Source organism: Macaca mulatta, chromosome 19 (genome assembly GCF_049350105.2).
Source record: "Macaca mulatta isolate MMU2019108-1 chromosome 19, T2T-MMU8v2.0, whole genome shotgun sequence".
Lineage (NCBI taxonomy): Eukaryota > Metazoa > Chordata > Mammalia > Primates > Cercopithecidae > Macaca > Macaca mulatta.
In genome coordinates, this window is record NC_133424.1 from 3,652,262 (window position 1) to 3,667,679 (window position 15,418).

Sequence of the window (15,418 nt, forward strand, 5' to 3'; positions counted from 1 at the left end):
CTGCCTCAGCCTCCCCAGTAGCTGGAACTACAGGCGCCGCCACCACGCCCGGCTAATTTTTTGTATTTTTAGTAGAGACGGGGTTTCACCGTGTTAGCCAGGATGGTCTTGATCTCCTGACCTCGTGATCCGCCCACCTCGGCCTCCCAAAGTTCTAGGATTACAGGCATGAGCCACCCTGCCCGGCCAAAGCTGCTTTGTTCTACAGGTGGATAACCGAAGGGCCCAGGTTTGCCTCTAAGTCAGCACCATTTTCATTTCAGGAAGGAGACCACTGTGGGTGGGGGATGCTGCCTGCAGGACCCAAGACCTGAGAACTGACCAATCAGGCAGCTGGGGTGGGGCCTTGAGAACTGACCAATCAGGGGAGCTTAGGTGGAGCATGGAGAACTGTCAATCGGGGCGGGGGGGGGGGTTGGGGCAGAGCCTGGAGACCTGTCCAATCAAAGGAGCTGAGGCAGGGCCTGGAAACCTGACCAATTAGGAAAGCCGGGGTGGGGCCTGAAGAACTGTCCAATCAGCAGAGCTCAGGGCTAGCAAGCTGACCAACTAGAAGAGCAGGGGCAGAGTCTAACGAACTGTCCAATCAGGGGATTTGGGATGGGACTGGTGAACTCTCCACTCAGACGTGAGCAGAGAAGAGAACCGTCCAATCAGCCCCAGGGGCGGGGCATTGCCGCCCTCCCTGCTGAGCACTCCCGGCCTGCTCTGAGTGACCACGGGTGTTCCCGTTGTGCTCACCGGTACCCGCTGCGAGGCGCAGGGAGCTCGGCGAAGAGCTCAGGTCTTGGGTCCTGCAGGACATGGTGAGTGCAGGGCAGGAGCCGAGCCTGAGCCGGAGTCCTGGGAGGGGAGGGTTGGAAGCGGCCAGAACACGCTGAAACTCCCAGGGGAGCCGCCTGGGAGCCCCATGGAGCCTCTGTCCCCGTGTCACCCCCGGGTCCTGCGGGGACTCCCCTGCCCAAGTCTTCATGCCCTGCAAAGTCGTAGTTGTCAGGACGCTGGGATGGAGGGAAAAGAAAAGACAGAGATGACTCCTGCCCTGGGGGGGTCTCACAAAGTTAACTGGAAGAAAAACTAACCCAAAGTCCAAAAACAAAAACAGACAAACAAACAAAAAAACAAAAAACCCACCCCAGCGACGCGGTGCAACAACCCCCAAAGCAGAATGCGCTTTGGATGCAAACTTTGGGCCCAGGCCCACGTCCCTGGGAGGGGCGAGGGGTGGACAGGTGGTGCGGGCGCTCCTGACCCCAAAGGCCCGCAGGCCGGACTCCAGGCCAGCCGCCCCTGCCTGGGCCTCTCTCCTTCTAAAGATGGATTTGGTTACTTGAGCCTGAGATTTTTTTCAGTCCATGGAACATACAGTAAAGAAGAGAGTTTGAAAGATAAAATATTTCCAAGGAGGTGAATTTCAGAAAAAAAATAAAGTTCTCGTCTTACATTCCATTTGTTAAAAATTCTTCCGTGCCTTTCTTTTTTTTTTTCCCTGTTCCTTTTTTGCACGTATGGTTAAGTTTCTCACATCTGTTGTTTTCTTTTCGGTGATGACAAATGGGATTCCAGGGCTTAGCCCTTGACGGGGCTCCCGGGAAAAAGAATCGCAGAGAAAGAGAGAAACTCTCTCTCTTATTATGACACCCTCCGAAATGAATACATTCCTATAAGAAAAAATGTTTGGTGTTTAATTTGGTGAATTACAAAAACTTGCTAAAATATCAGTTATTCTCTTTTTCCAGGGTAGGGAATTTGTAACAGATAATAATTCTGTTATTTTATTTTATTTTTTTTAATTTTTTTTGAGACGGAGTCTCGCTCTGTCGCCCAGGCTGGAGCGCAGTGGCCAGATCTCAGCTCACTGCAAGCTCCGCCTCCCGGGTTCACGCCATTCTCCTGCCTCAGCCTCCCGAGTAGCTGGGACTACAGGCGCCCGCCACCTCGCCCGGCTAGTTTTTTGTATTTTTTTTTTAGTAGAGACGGGGTTTCACCATGTTAGCCAGGATGGTCTCGATCTCCTGACCTCGTGATCCACCCGTCTCGGCCTCCCAAAGTGCTGGGATTACAGGCTTGAGCCACCGCGCCCGGCCTGTTCTTTTATTTTTTATTTTTTTGAGACAGAGTCATGCTCTGTCGCCCAGGCTGGAGTGCAGTGTCACGGTCTCGGCTCACTGCAACCTCCACCTCCCGGGTTCAAGGGATTCTCCTGCCTCGACCACCCGAGTAGCTGGGGTTACAGGCATGCATGGCCACACCCAGCTAAGTTGTGTATTTTTAGTAGAGACGGGGTTTCCACCATGTTGGTCAGGCTGGGCTCGAACTCCTGACCTCAGGTGATCCGCCCGCCTCAGCCTCCCAAAATGCCAGGATTATAGGTGACAGCCGCCATGCCCAGCCCCTTTAATCACTCTTTTGTATTCACTCATAAGGATATGTTGTTAGTGTTTGTTAGTTCCACTGTTTGCTAGTGACTGGGCGTTTTCAAATTTTTTCCATTATGACCAGGGCCACTAAAGACATTATTATATGTGTATCCACTTGAATGTCTTGTTCTCATCTGCTTTGCAGCATACCCTCATCCTCTTCCCCAAAAGCCTGATCCAAAATAATAAAAATTAGCCTGCCTCCCTGAGCTCTGCTGATTGGACAGTTCTTCAGGCCCCACCCCAGCTTTCCTAATTGGTCAGGTTCCCAGGCCCTGCCTCAGCTCCCTTGATTGGACAGGTCTCCAGGCTCTGCCCCAACCCCCCTGATTGACAGTTCTCCATGCTCCATCTACGCTCCCCTGATTGGTCAGTTCTCTAGGCCCCACCCCAGCTGCCTGATTGGTCAGTTCTCAGGTCACATATAACTGTCTACAACTCAGTTGCTGGTGACTCCATGATGGCAATTTTCCTGAGGGAAATAATCAGTCTTCCTCGATTCTCCCTGTTCTGTCTTGCCCCAGCTTGAGCCCATCAGGAAATTGTGTATCTCCTCTTAGGCTGGTCCTGCACGCGACTGCACTGTGACCACCCAAGGTGACACGCCTGCTTCTCACCTCGTGCGGCTTTCGCCTCCTAGCAGGTGTCCTGGTGTCTGCATCTGCCCCCTATGATCTAGTCTCAGCTGTCACATGAGATCACTGCTCTGTGCAAAGGCCTGGAGTCATTCAGAGCCAAAGCCAAAGTCCTTCCTGTGGCTGATGAGTTCCCCACAAAGTGATGTGCCTCGCTTCCCATCACTCGACCCCCTTTGGCTGTCATGTCCCCATCCCCCTCTGCCCCGTCACACAGGCTCTGGCTGTACCTGAAAGAGCCAAGGGCCCACTCCTTCCTTAGGGCCTAACCTCTGGCTGTTTCTCCCACACAGAACAATTTTCTCCTTTCTGTATTTTTTCATTGTATACTACATTTGCCATGATTAAAGTGGATCACTTCTGAAAGTTTCTGTTGTTTCTAATTTCAGGGAGCAGATGGCATTTTACTATTTTGGGCTAGGCCCCCATACCTGTAATCCCAGCACTTTGGGAGGCCGAGGCAGATGGATCAGTTGAGGTCAGGAGTTCAAGACCAGCCTGACCGACATGGTAAAACCCTGAGTCTACTAAAAATAAAAATAAGGCCAGGCGCGGTGGCTCACGCCTGTAATCCCAGCACTTTGGGAGGCCGAGACGGGCGGATCACGAGGTCAGGAGATCGAGACCATCCTGGCTAACACAGTGAAACCCTGTCTCTACTAAAAATACAAAAAATTAGCCGGGTGCAGTGGCGGGCACCTGTAGTCCCAGCTACAGGGGAGGCTGAGGCAGGAGAATGGCGTGAACCCAGGAGGCGGAGCTTGCAGTGAGCCGAGATCGTGCCACTGCACTCCAGCCTGGGCGACAGAGCGAGACTCTGTCTCAAAAATAAATATATAAATAAAATTTAAATAAATAAATAAATAAAAATAAAAATTAGCCAGGTGTGGTGGCACACACCTGTAATCCCAGTTAGTTGGGAAGCTGAGGTGGGAGGATGGCTTGAGCCCAGGAGTTCATGGCTGCAGTGAGCTCTCATTGTGCCATTGCATTCCAGCCTGTGTAGCAGAGTGAGACCTTGTCTCTAAAAAATTTTCTGGCTGGTTGCAGTGGCTCATGCCTATAATCCCAGCACTTTGGGAGGCCAAAGCAGGCAGATCGCCTGAGGTCAGGAGTTTGAGACCAGCCCTGGCCAACATGGTGAAACCTCAGCTCTACTAAAAATATAAAAATTAGCTGGGCGTGGTGGCACACACCTGTAATCCCAGCTACTCGGGAGGCTGAGGCAGGAGAATCACTTGAACACTGGAGGCGGAGGTTGCAGTGAGCCCAGATCGCACCATTGCACTCCAGCCTAGGTGACAGAGCGAGACTCTATTTCAAAAAAAAAATTTTTTTTTTCTAAAGACTATGACACAGGATAAGGAATATATGACACACGGAGGTTGCAGTGAGCCGAGATCACGCCACTGCACTCCAACCTGGGCACCAGAGCAAGATGCTGTCTCAAGAAAAAAATATATATATATGATATACACACATGTACAGTTAAATGTTATTCAGTCATAATAAAGAAGGAAATCCTGCCATTGTTGGCAGCATGGATGAACCTGGAGCACATGTGAGACAAGCCAGGCACAGAAAGATGAATACCAGATGATCTTACTTACCTGGAGACTCGAAAAGAGCCAGATTCCTAGAGGAAGAGAGTAGAAGAGTGGCTGCCTGGGGCTGAGGGGCAGGGGAAGTGGGGAGACATGTTGGTCAAAGGGAATCAACTTTCCGTTGTAAGATGAATAAATTCTCTACGTCCAGTGTACAACATGGTGACTGTATTTAAGGATACTGTACTGTATACTTGAAATGTACTAAAAGACCAGGCACAGTGGCTCACGCCTGTAATCCCACCACTTTGGGAGACCAAGACGGTTGGATCACTTGAGGTCAGAAGTTCGAGAGCAGCCTGGCCAACATGGTGAAACCCCGTCTCTACTAAAAATTAAAAAATTAGCCAGGCGTGGTGGTGTGCACCTGTAATCCCAGCTACTCAGGAGACTGAGGCAGGAGAATCGCTTGAATCCAGGAGGCGGAGTTTGCAGTGAACCGAGATCGCCCTACTGCACTCCAGCCTGGGGCGACAGAGCAAGACTCCGTCTCAAAAAAAAAAAAAAAAAAGAAAGAAAGAAATGTACTAAGAGTGTAAATCTTACTTGTTCTTCCCATCAAATTTTTTAAAAAGGTAACTGGTGACAGATGTGTTAATTAACTTCATGGCAATCATTTCCCAGTATATATGTGCATCAAATTGTCATCTACACCTTAAATGTGTACCAGTTTTATTTGTCAAAGACAAAAAAAACCTACGACACAGGAAGTGATAACAGACAGAGGTGAAGAAGCCTGAGGACTGAGTCTTAAGTCGATATTGGGAGACTGTGGGATCTTGTGTGAGTGTCCTATGAACGGAGTTCAGCTCCCCAGTGCTGTGAGTTCCACCATCCTCACGTACACGTATGTGGTTTGTTTTAGGACACGGTGGTCTTTGAAGACGTGGTTGTGGGGTTCACCCTGGAGGAGTGGGCCTTGCTGAATCCTGCTCAGAGAAACCTCTACAGAGAAGTGATGCTGGAGACATTCAAGCACCTGGCCTCAGTAGGTAAGGATGGCATTATTTCTGCACTTGGTTATTAGATAATACATGTTTTGTCTGGTTGCAGTGGCTCATGCCTGTATTCCCAGTGCTTTGGGGAGGCTAAGGCAGGAGGATCACTTGAGGCTAGGAGTTGGCAACCAGCCTGGGCAACATAGTGAGACCCTGTCTCTACAAAAAAATCAAAAATGAGCCCGGCGTGGTAGCATGCTCTTATAGTCCTAGCTATTTGGGAGGCTGAGGCAGGAGAATCACTTGAGCCCAGGAGTCCAAGGCTACAGTGACCCGTGATCACACCACTGTACTCCAGCCAGGGTGACAAATTGAGACCCTGTTTTAAAGAGAAAAGAAAAAAGAGCCGGGAACAGTGGCTCACGCCTGTCATCCCGGTGCTTTGGGAGGCCAGGGTGGATGGATTGCCTGAGCTCAGGAGTTTGAGACCAGCCTGGGCAGCACAGTGCAATGCAGTCTCTACTGAAATACAAAAAATAAGCTAGGCGTGGCTGCGTGCGCCTGTAGTCCCAGCTACTCTGGAGGCTGAGGCAGGAGAATCGCTCTAATCCGGGAGGCAGAGGTTGCAGTGAGCCGAGATGGCACCACTGCACTCCAGCCTGGGCGACAGAGTGAGACTCCATCTCCAAAAAGAAAAAGAAAAAGAATAAATATTTCTTGCTCATTAAGCCTATTCTAAGATTTATAATGTAGAAAGGGAATACATTGGTTAATGAGACAGTTATAATCATTGATGTCCTGGACCTAAAATTCAGTAGCTTCTCTGTGATAATAAAAATCTATTAATCTGTACTTTTTTTTCTGTCTTGTTGAAAAGACCTAGGGTCGGCCAGGCACAGTGGCTCACGCCCGTAATCCCAGCACATCAGGAGGCCGAGGCGGGCTGATCCCGAGGTCAGGAGATCGAGACCAGCCTGGCTAACATAGTGAAACCCCGTCTCTACTAAAAATACAAAAAATTAGCCGGGTGAGGTGGCGGTGCCTGTAGTCCCAGCTACTCGGGAGGCTGAGGCAGGAGAATGGCGTAAACCCAGGAGGCGGAGCTTGCAGTGAGCCGAGATCGTGCCACTGTACTGCAGCCTAGGCGACAGAGCAAGACTCCATCTCAAAAAAAATAAAAGAAAAAGAAAAAAAAAAAGACTTAGGGTCCTTTTGTGTTACCAGTGTGGGTATATATTGGTGGCACGAAGACGTTAATTATTTGAAACATTGTGATGATTTTTCTGTGCATTTAAAATTATCTACCATTTTGACTGCTTGTACTTTTTCTTTTTTTTTTTTTCTCATTAGTTGAAATCCTTGAGGGGGACAGCATCACAGGGATTCTGTGTCCAATGGCCTTAGCAGGAAGACTGCCTCAGAATTTGGCATGAATTATGCCACTGTTTCTGTGGGCCTGAATGACCTTTCCCCAGATGCTTCTGGTTTGGTTTGGTTTGTTTTGCCACCAGGAGTCACCGTGTTGTTTTTTGCTTTGTATACATAAGCATGTCTCTTACCCAAATAGAATTCAGTTTCATCTTGGGCATAAACACCTTCAATTATTATTATTATTATTATTATTTTTTTTTTTTTTTTTTTTTTTTGTCAAGACGGAGTCTCACTCTGTCGCCCAGGCTGGAGTGCAGTGGCACGATCTCGGCTCACTGCAAGCTCCACCTCCCGGGTTCATGCAATTCTCCTGCCTCAGCCTCCCGAGTAGCTGGGAGTATAGGTGCCCCCCACGACGCCTAGCTAATTTTTTGTGTTTTTAGTAGAGACGGGGTTTCACCGTGTTAGCCAGGCTGGTCTCCATCCCCCGATCTCGTGATCCGCCCGCCTCGGCCTCCCAAAGTGCTGGGATTACAGGCGTGAGCCACCGCGCCCGGCCAAACACCTTCAATTTTAAGAACAGCTGTGTGAGGCCGGGCGCGGTGGCTCACGCCTGTAATCCCAGCACTTTGGGAGGCCGAGGCGGGCGGATCACGAGGTCGGGAGATCGAGACCATCCTGGCTAACACGGTGAAACCCCGTCTCTACTAAAAAATACAAAAAAAAAACTAGCCGGGCGAGGTGGCGGGCGCCTGTAGTCCCAGCTACAGGGGAGGCTGAGGCAGGAGAATGGCGTGAACCCGGGAGGCGGAGCTTGCAGTGAGCTGAGATCCGGCCACCGCACTCCAGCCTGGGCGACAGAGCGAGACTCCGTCTCAAAAAAAAAAAAAAAAAAAAAAAAACAGCTGTGTGCTCTCTTTGGTTCTGGAGACCCTGCTTACAGGCAGCCAAAATGGCCTTGGACCACCACCTTCCAGACGCATTTTCTTTTGGAAGTCACTTTCCCTGCAGGCCTCCCCAGGCTCCAAGATGGCAGAAAGCTCTTGTACTTCTTCATAATGAAGTCAGGCCGGGCGCGGTGGCTCACACCTGTAATCCCAGCACTTTGGGAGGCCAAGGCAGGCGAATCACAAGGTCAGGAGATCGAGACCAGCCTGGCCAATATGGTGAAACCTCGTCTGTACTAAAAATACAAAAAATTAGCTGGGTGTAGTGGCGGGCACCTGTAATCCCAGCTACCCGGGAGGCTGAGGCAGGAGAATGGCTTGAACCCAGGAGATGGAGGTTGCAGTGAGCCGAGATCGTGCCATTGCACTCCATTCCGGGTGACAGAGTGAGACTCTGTCTCACAAATAAATAAATAAATAAGTAAATAAAATAGCATAATGAAGTCATGAAACAATTAAACACCTGAATGACTTCTTTCTTTGCAGATGCCTTCCTCCTCATATTTGTTCACTTTTTTGTTTCAGATAATGAGGCTCAACCTAAAACCAATGGGTCCGTTTCTCAGCAGGATACTTCTGGAGAAAAATTATCCCTTAAACAGAAAATAGAAAAGTTCACAAGAAAGCATACGTGGGCCTCCCTTTTAGGAAATAATTGGGAAGAACATAGTGTGAAAGACAAGCACAACACCAAGGAGAGACGTTCGAGGTGAGTTGCACTGAGAAGAAAAAGGCAGGGCCGGGCGTGGTGGCTCACGCCTGTAATCCGAGCACTTTGGGAGGCCGAGGCGGGTGGATCACGAGGTCAGGAGATCGAGACCATCCTGGCTAACACGGTGAAACCCCGTCTCTACTAAACTACAAAAATACTAACCAGGCGAGGTGGAGGGCGCCTGTAGTCCCAGCTACTTGGGAGGCTGAGGCAGGAGAATGGCGTGAACCTGGGAGGCAGAGGTTGCAGTGAGCTGAGATCCGGCCACTGCACTCCAGCCTGGGCGACAGAGCGAGACTCCATCTCAAAAAAAAAAAAAAAGGCCGGGCGTGGTGGCTCAAGCCTGTAATCCCAGCACTTTGGGAGGCCGAGGCGGGTGGATCATGAGGTCAGGAGATCGAGACCATCCTGGCTAACATGGTGAAACCCCGTCTCTACTAAAAAATACAAAAAACTAGCCGGGCGAGGTGGCAGGCGCCTGTAGTCCCAGTTACTCGGGAGGCTGAGGCAGGAGAATGGCGTGAACCCAAGAGGAGGAGCTTGCCAAGAGGAGGAGATCCGGCCACTGCACTCCAGCCTGGGTGACAGAGCAAGGCTCCGTCTCAAAAAAAAAAAAAAAAAAACAACAACAACAACAAGAAAAAGGCAGTATCACTGGGTGCAGTGGCTCACGCCTGTAATCCCAGTACTTTGGGAGGCCGAGGCAGGCGGATCACCTGAGGTGAGGGGTTTGTGACTAGCCTGACCAATATGGTGAAACCTCGTCTCTACTAAAAATACAAAAATGGGTGTGGTGGCAGGTGCCTGTAATCCCAGCTGCTCAGGAGGCTGAGACAGGAGAATTGCTTGAATCCAGGAGGCGGAGGTTGCAGTGAGCCAAGAGCGTGCCACTGCACTCCAGCTTGGGCTGGGCAACAGAGTGAAAAAAAAAAAAAAAAAAGATAATTCTGTTAGAAACAATTCTGGGAGAACCCCATATATTACTATTGTTTTTGTAGTGGGCTGTGGTTGAACTTTCTACCAGAGTATTTTGTTTATTCCAGTTTGAAATAATTTCAACAATAGAGGAAACTTATACCCTTGTACAGAAAATGGCAAAAATGTTATCCTAATGTTCATTAATATATATTAAGAAATAATTGGCCGGGCACGGTGGCTCAAGCCTGTAATCCCAGCACTTTGGGAGGCCGAGACGGGAGGATCACGAGGTCAGGAGATCGAGACCATCCTGGCTAACGCGGTGAAACCCCGTCTCTACTAAAAAATACAAAAAACTAGCCAGGCAAGGCGGCGGGTGCCTGTAGTCCCAGCTACACGGGAGGCTGAGGCAGGAGAATGGCGTAAACCCAGGAGGCGGAGCTTGCAGTGAGCTGAGATCCGGCCACTGCACTCCAGCCCGGGCGACAGAGCAAGACTCCGTCTCAAAAAAAAAAAAAAAAAAAAAAGAAATAATTGACTGGGCACAGTGGCTCACGCCTGTAATCCCAGTGCTTTGGGAGGCCAAGGCAGGTGGCTCACCTGAGGACAGGAGTTTGAGAGCAGCCTGACCAATATGGAGAAAACCTGTCTCTACTAAAAATACAAAATTAGCCGGGAGTGGTGGCGCATGCCTGTAATCCCAGCTACTCAGGAGGCTGAGGCAGGAGAATCACTTGAACCCGAGAGGCGGAGGTTGCAGTGAGCCAAGATCGTGCCATTGCACTCCAGCCTGGGCAACAAGAGCAAAACTCTGCCTCAAGGGAAAAAATAAAATAAATTATGGAAGGCATAAACAATTAATAATGTGCTGCCCATTTTTAGCAGAAATCCAAGGGTGGAGAGACCATGTAAAAGCGGTAAAGGTAATAAGCGTGGAGAAACCTTCAGAAAGACTCGAAATTGTAATCGTCATCTGCGCAAGAATCATCGTACCAGTGTGAGACGGTATGAATGCAGTCAGTGTGGAAAACTCTTCACCCATTCTTCATCCCTGATGAGGCACAAGAGAGCTCACTCCGGACAAAAATTATATACATGTAAGGCATGTGGGAAAGCCTTCAGTCGCCCTTCCTACCTACAGATGCATGAGAAAACCCACAGTGGAGAGAAGCCCTATGCCTGTCAATCTTGCGGGAAGATGTTTCTTCGTTCTCACTCTCTCGCCGAACACGTGAGGACTCACACTGGAGAGAAGCCCTATGAATGTGGGCAGTGTGGGAGAGGCTTCAGTTGTCCCAAATCCTTTCGGGCACACGTGATGATGCACACTGGAGGGAAGCCGTATGAGTGCAAGCACTGTGGGAAAGGCTTCAGGTGTCAGAAATCCTTTCGAGTCCATACGATTATGCACGCCGGAGCGAAACCCTACGAGTGCAAGCAGTGTGGGAAAGCCTACTGCTGGGCAACATCCTTTCAGCGACACGTGAGAATTCACAACGGAGAGAAACCCTATAAGTGTGAAACATGCGGGAAAGCATTTGGTTGGCCCTCCTCCTTACACAAACACGCAAGAACGCACACTAAAAAGAAGCCCGTGAGGAGGGGCAGCGTGGGAAAGCCTTCAGCGAGGCCTCACCCCTCCACAAATGTCGAATTGCAAACTAGAGAGAAAGTCTATAAATGTGGAAAATGTGGGAAAACGTATGGTTGGTCCTCATCTTTACACAAACATGAGAGAAAGCACACGGGAGAGAAACCTGTCAGTGCAGCCAGTGTGGGAAAACCTTCTGGTGGGCTTTGCTCTTCCAAAAATGCAAGAATGCAGATTGGAGAGAAGCCCAGTAAGTGCGAAAAATGTGGGAAAGCTTTCAGTTGTCCCAAAGCCTTTCAAGGTCATATGAGAAGTCACGCAGGAAGGAAACCCTATGCATCTAAGTAATGGGGGAAAACCTGTGCAAATTAACTCATATATCATGGTTCAGAAAATTCACAGCAGGAGGGCCAGGCACGGTGGCTCATGCCTGTAATCCCAGCACTTTGGGAGGCCGAGGCAGGTGGATCATGAGGTCAGGAGATCGAGACCATCCTGGCTACAGTGAAACCCCATCTCTACTAAAAAAAAAAAAAAAAAAAAAAATTAGCCGGGCGCAGTGGTGGGCGCCTGTAATCTCAGCTACTCGGGAGGCTGAGGCAAGAGAATGGCATGAATCGGGGAGGCGGAGCTTGCAGTGAGCAGAGATCGCGCCACTGCACTCCAGCCTGGGTGACAGAACGAGACTCCGTCTCAAAAAACAAAGAAAAAAGAAAATTCACAGCAGGAGAAGAATCTCATGACATTTATAAATATGGTATTGCCTTTATGAGGACCACATTCTAAAAGTGGGCCTCTAGCAAATGAATTTGCAATTCTCTTGCAGATAAAGTTGAGGGGAGAATTCTGTAAGTCCTCTCTCATCTATAGTACCAAACTGTTCATACATAACGGTTTTTTCTTATAAATTTACTAATGTTTCTCTTTTCTTTTCTTTTTTTTTTTTTTTGAGACGGAGTCTCGCTCTGTCGCCCAGGCTGGAGTGCAGTGGCCAGATCTTGGCTCACTGAAAGCTCCACCTCCCGGGTTCACGCCATTCTCCTGCCTCAGCCTCCCGAGTAGCTGGGACTACAGGCGCCCGCCACCTCGCCCGGCTAGTTTTTTGTATTTTTAGTAGAGATGGGGTTTCACCATGTTAGCCAAGATGGTCTCGATCTCCTGACCTCGTGATCCACCCGTCTCGGCCTCCCAAAGTGCTGGGATTACAGGCTTGAGCCACCATGTCTGGCCTTTTTTTCCTTTATTATTATTATTTTTTGAGACAGAGTCTCATTCTGTTGCCCAAGCTGGAGTGCAATGGCATGATCTCGGCTCACTGCAACCTCCGCCTCCCTAGTTCAGGCGATTCTCCTGCCTCAGCCTCCCGAGTAGCTGTGACTACAGGTACGTGCCACCACCATGCCTGGCTAATTTTGGCATTTTTAGTAGAGACGGGGTTTCACCTTGTTGGCCAGGGTGGTATCAAACTCCTGACCTCAGGTGACCCACCCACGTCAGCCTCCCAAAGTGCTGGGATTACAGGCGTGAGCCACCGTGCCAGGCCATATTATCATTGTCTTAATACCTCATTCTCTCAGTATTTCTTGTGCTTCTGTGTTTTGCTTCCATGACAGACACAATGGTACAACCATAAAAGCACGGAATTGTGTCCCTACTGCATCACTGAAAACTACCGTGACCTAGTATTCTTCATGAGATAAATCCTACTTTCATGAGAAAAAGACAGACAATACTGGCTTATCAGGCACACTATGGGAATTTCCTGTCACACAGAGCTGAATACAATCTCTCAGTATGTATTCAGTTATTATGTTTGATTATGTATTTTTTTTTTTTGAAACGGAGTCTCGCTCTCTCTCCCAGTCTGGAGTGCAGTGGCACAATCTCGGATCACTGCAAGCTCCGCCTCCTGGGTTCACGCCATTCTCCTGCCTCAGCCTCTGGAGTAGTTGGGACTACAGGCGCCGCCACCATGCCCGGCTAATTTTTTGTATTTTTTTAGTAGAGATAAGGTTTCACCGTGTTAGCCAGGATGGTCTCGATCCCCTGACCTTGTGATCTGCCCGCCTCATCCTCCCAAAATGCTGAGATTACAGGCGTCAGCCACCGCGCCCGGCCGATTATGTATTATTAAAACAAAAATTTCTGTTTCCGAGAAATCTCTATTTACTGTGTTTTAACTGTGTTTTCAAAGAAGTTGGATGTTATACAAATGGATAAAATGTTTCTGAGAAATAGCCTATTTAACTGAGTTTTTCAAATAAATTGTATACTAACAAATGTCAATCTCTATTTTTTGTTTACTGGAAGAATGTATTAAAATATTGAAACTGAATTGCCAAATCAACTTGGTGACTTTAAAAATTATAGTTCTGGGCGAGGTGCAGTGGCTCACTCCTGTAATCCCAGCACTTTGGGAGGTCGAGGAGGGCAGATCACGAGGTCTGGAGATTGAAACCAGCCTGGCCAACATAGAAAAACCCTGTCTCTACTAAAAATACAAAACTTAGCTGGGCATGGTGGCAGGCGCCTGTAATCCCAGTTACTCCAGAGGCTGAGGCAGGAGAATCACTTGAACCTGGGAGGCAGAGGTTGTAGTGAGTCGAGATTGTGTCATTGCATGCCAGCCTGGGCGACAAGAGCAAGACTCTGTCTCAAAAAAATAAAAGAAAACAAAATTGTATACTTATGGTTCAGCCTCATGTCTGCAAATATTACAAATTTTAGGGCATGTCATATATATGTATATATAGTATGTGTGTGGCAGAGTTTCGCTCTGTCGCCCAGGCTGGAGTGCAGTGGTGTGATCTCAGCTCACTGCAGCCTCCACCTCCTGGGTTCAAGCGATTATCTTGCCTCAGCCTCCCAAGTGACTAGGAATACAGGTGTGCGCCACCATGCCCAGCTAATTTTTTGTATTTTTAGTAGAGGTGGGGTTTCACCTTGTTGGCCAGTATGGTCTTGATCTCTTGACCTCATGATCCGCCCACCTTGGCCTCCCAAAGTGCTGGGCTTACAGGCGTGAGCCAACACACCAGGCCCAAGTCATATGTTTTTATGAGTTTGGACATTGGCATCTCGGACCAGGTACTTCATATGGATTTGAACCACAAAATGTTTGGGTGTTTTTGTTGTTGTTTTGTTTTTTTGTTTGTTTGTTTTTTTGAGATGGAGTCTCCCTCTCGTGCCCAGGCTGGAGTGCAGTGGCACAATCTTGGCTCACTGCAAGCTCCGCCTCCTGGGTTCCCGCCATTCTCCTGCCTCAGCCTCCCGAGTAGCTGGGACTACAGGCGCCCGCCACCACACCCGGCTAATTTTTTGTATTTTCAGTAGAGACGGGGTTTCACCGTGTCAGCCAGGATGGTCTCGATCTCCTGACCTCGTGATCCACCTGCCTCAGCCTCCCAAAGTGCTGGGATCACAGCTGTGACCCACCGCGCCCGGCCAATGTGGGTGTTTGTTTTTAATATCTTTGTGAAATAATTTTTTTTTTTTTTTTTTTTGAGACTGAGTCTGGCTCTGTCGCCCAGGCTGGAGTGCAGTGGCCGGATCTCAGCTCACTGCAAGCTCCGCCTCCCGGGTTCACACCATTCTCCCGCCTCAGCCTCCCGAGTAGCTGGGACCACAGGCGCCCGCCACTTCGCCCGGCTAGTTTTTTGTATTTTTTAGTAGAGACGGGGTTTCACCGTGTTAGCCAGGATAGTCTCGATCTCCTGACCTCGTGATCCACCCGTCTCGGCCTCCCAAAGTGCTGGGATTACAGGCTTGAGCCACCGCGCCCGGCGTGAAATAATTTTAAATTGCCTTATATATTTGGCATTGTCATTTTGCTGCCCCTGCACACTGATGGAAAAATTTGTTCTGCAGAAAACTAGAGTGCCTCACGGGGTGAGGAAGAGCTATGGTCATCTGCACACTTCTGGCCCATTGGGAGTCTTTTCCCGTGTGCACAGTGATATCTAGGCAAGTCCGCCGTGATTTCCTGGTGAGGATAAAATCTACGGGTGGTGAGAGAACTAGTCAAGGAATAACTGAAGTGAGCTGCAGACAGGATTACCATTTTGAGTAACATCCCAATTTATTAGTCATCCTTTAATTTTTATTTTTTTAATTAAACAATAATTTTTAAGTGTAAACTTTTAATGATCCACAAAGCCCAAAATGCCCATTTGATTTTCATAGGTATTGTTTCCATATACTTAGACTTCCAGCAGCTATTAGAAGAGAAAAATATATACCAGCTTTGTGTTTAATTAAAGGCAAATGAAATCCAGTCTGTGTC

General features: G+C 48.8%; 1 protein-coding gene and 1 pseudogene across 8 annotated transcripts; one reads left to right on the forward strand and one right to left on the reverse strand.

Moving 5' to 3' along the window:
- The first annotated feature begins 634 nt into the window (after positions 1 to 634).
- Positions 635 to 15,409, forward strand: ZNF556 (zinc finger protein 556). 8 transcript variants are annotated; one of them, XM_077979114.1, is made up of 6 exons: positions 635 to 806; positions 5,525 to 5,651; positions 8,441 to 8,624; positions 10,428 to 11,427; positions 14,142 to 14,334; positions 15,222 to 15,409. In XM_077979114.1, exons 1-5 carry the CDS (start codon positions 804 to 806, stop codon positions 14,301 to 14,303), a joined length of 1,476 nt encoding a protein of 491 aa, XP_077835240.1. In that variant the 5' UTR covers positions 635 to 803; the 3' UTR covers positions 14,304 to 14,334; positions 15,222 to 15,409. The 8 variants fall into 8 exon arrangements, 3 of the variants coding, with proteins under 3 accessions (XP_077835240.1, XP_077835241.1, XP_014977922.3); XM_077979115.1 differs by having other exon boundaries at positions 10,431 to 11,427; XR_013409479.1 differs by lacking the exons at positions 14,142 to 14,334; positions 15,222 to 15,409 and adding an exon at positions 12,331 to 13,416 and having other exon boundaries at positions 636 to 806; positions 10,431 to 11,537.
- LOC106994600 (large ribosomal subunit protein eL33 pseudogene) lies at positions 6,895 to 8,025 on the reverse strand (annotated as a pseudogene).
- Positions 15,410 to 15,418: the final 9 nt, after the last annotated feature.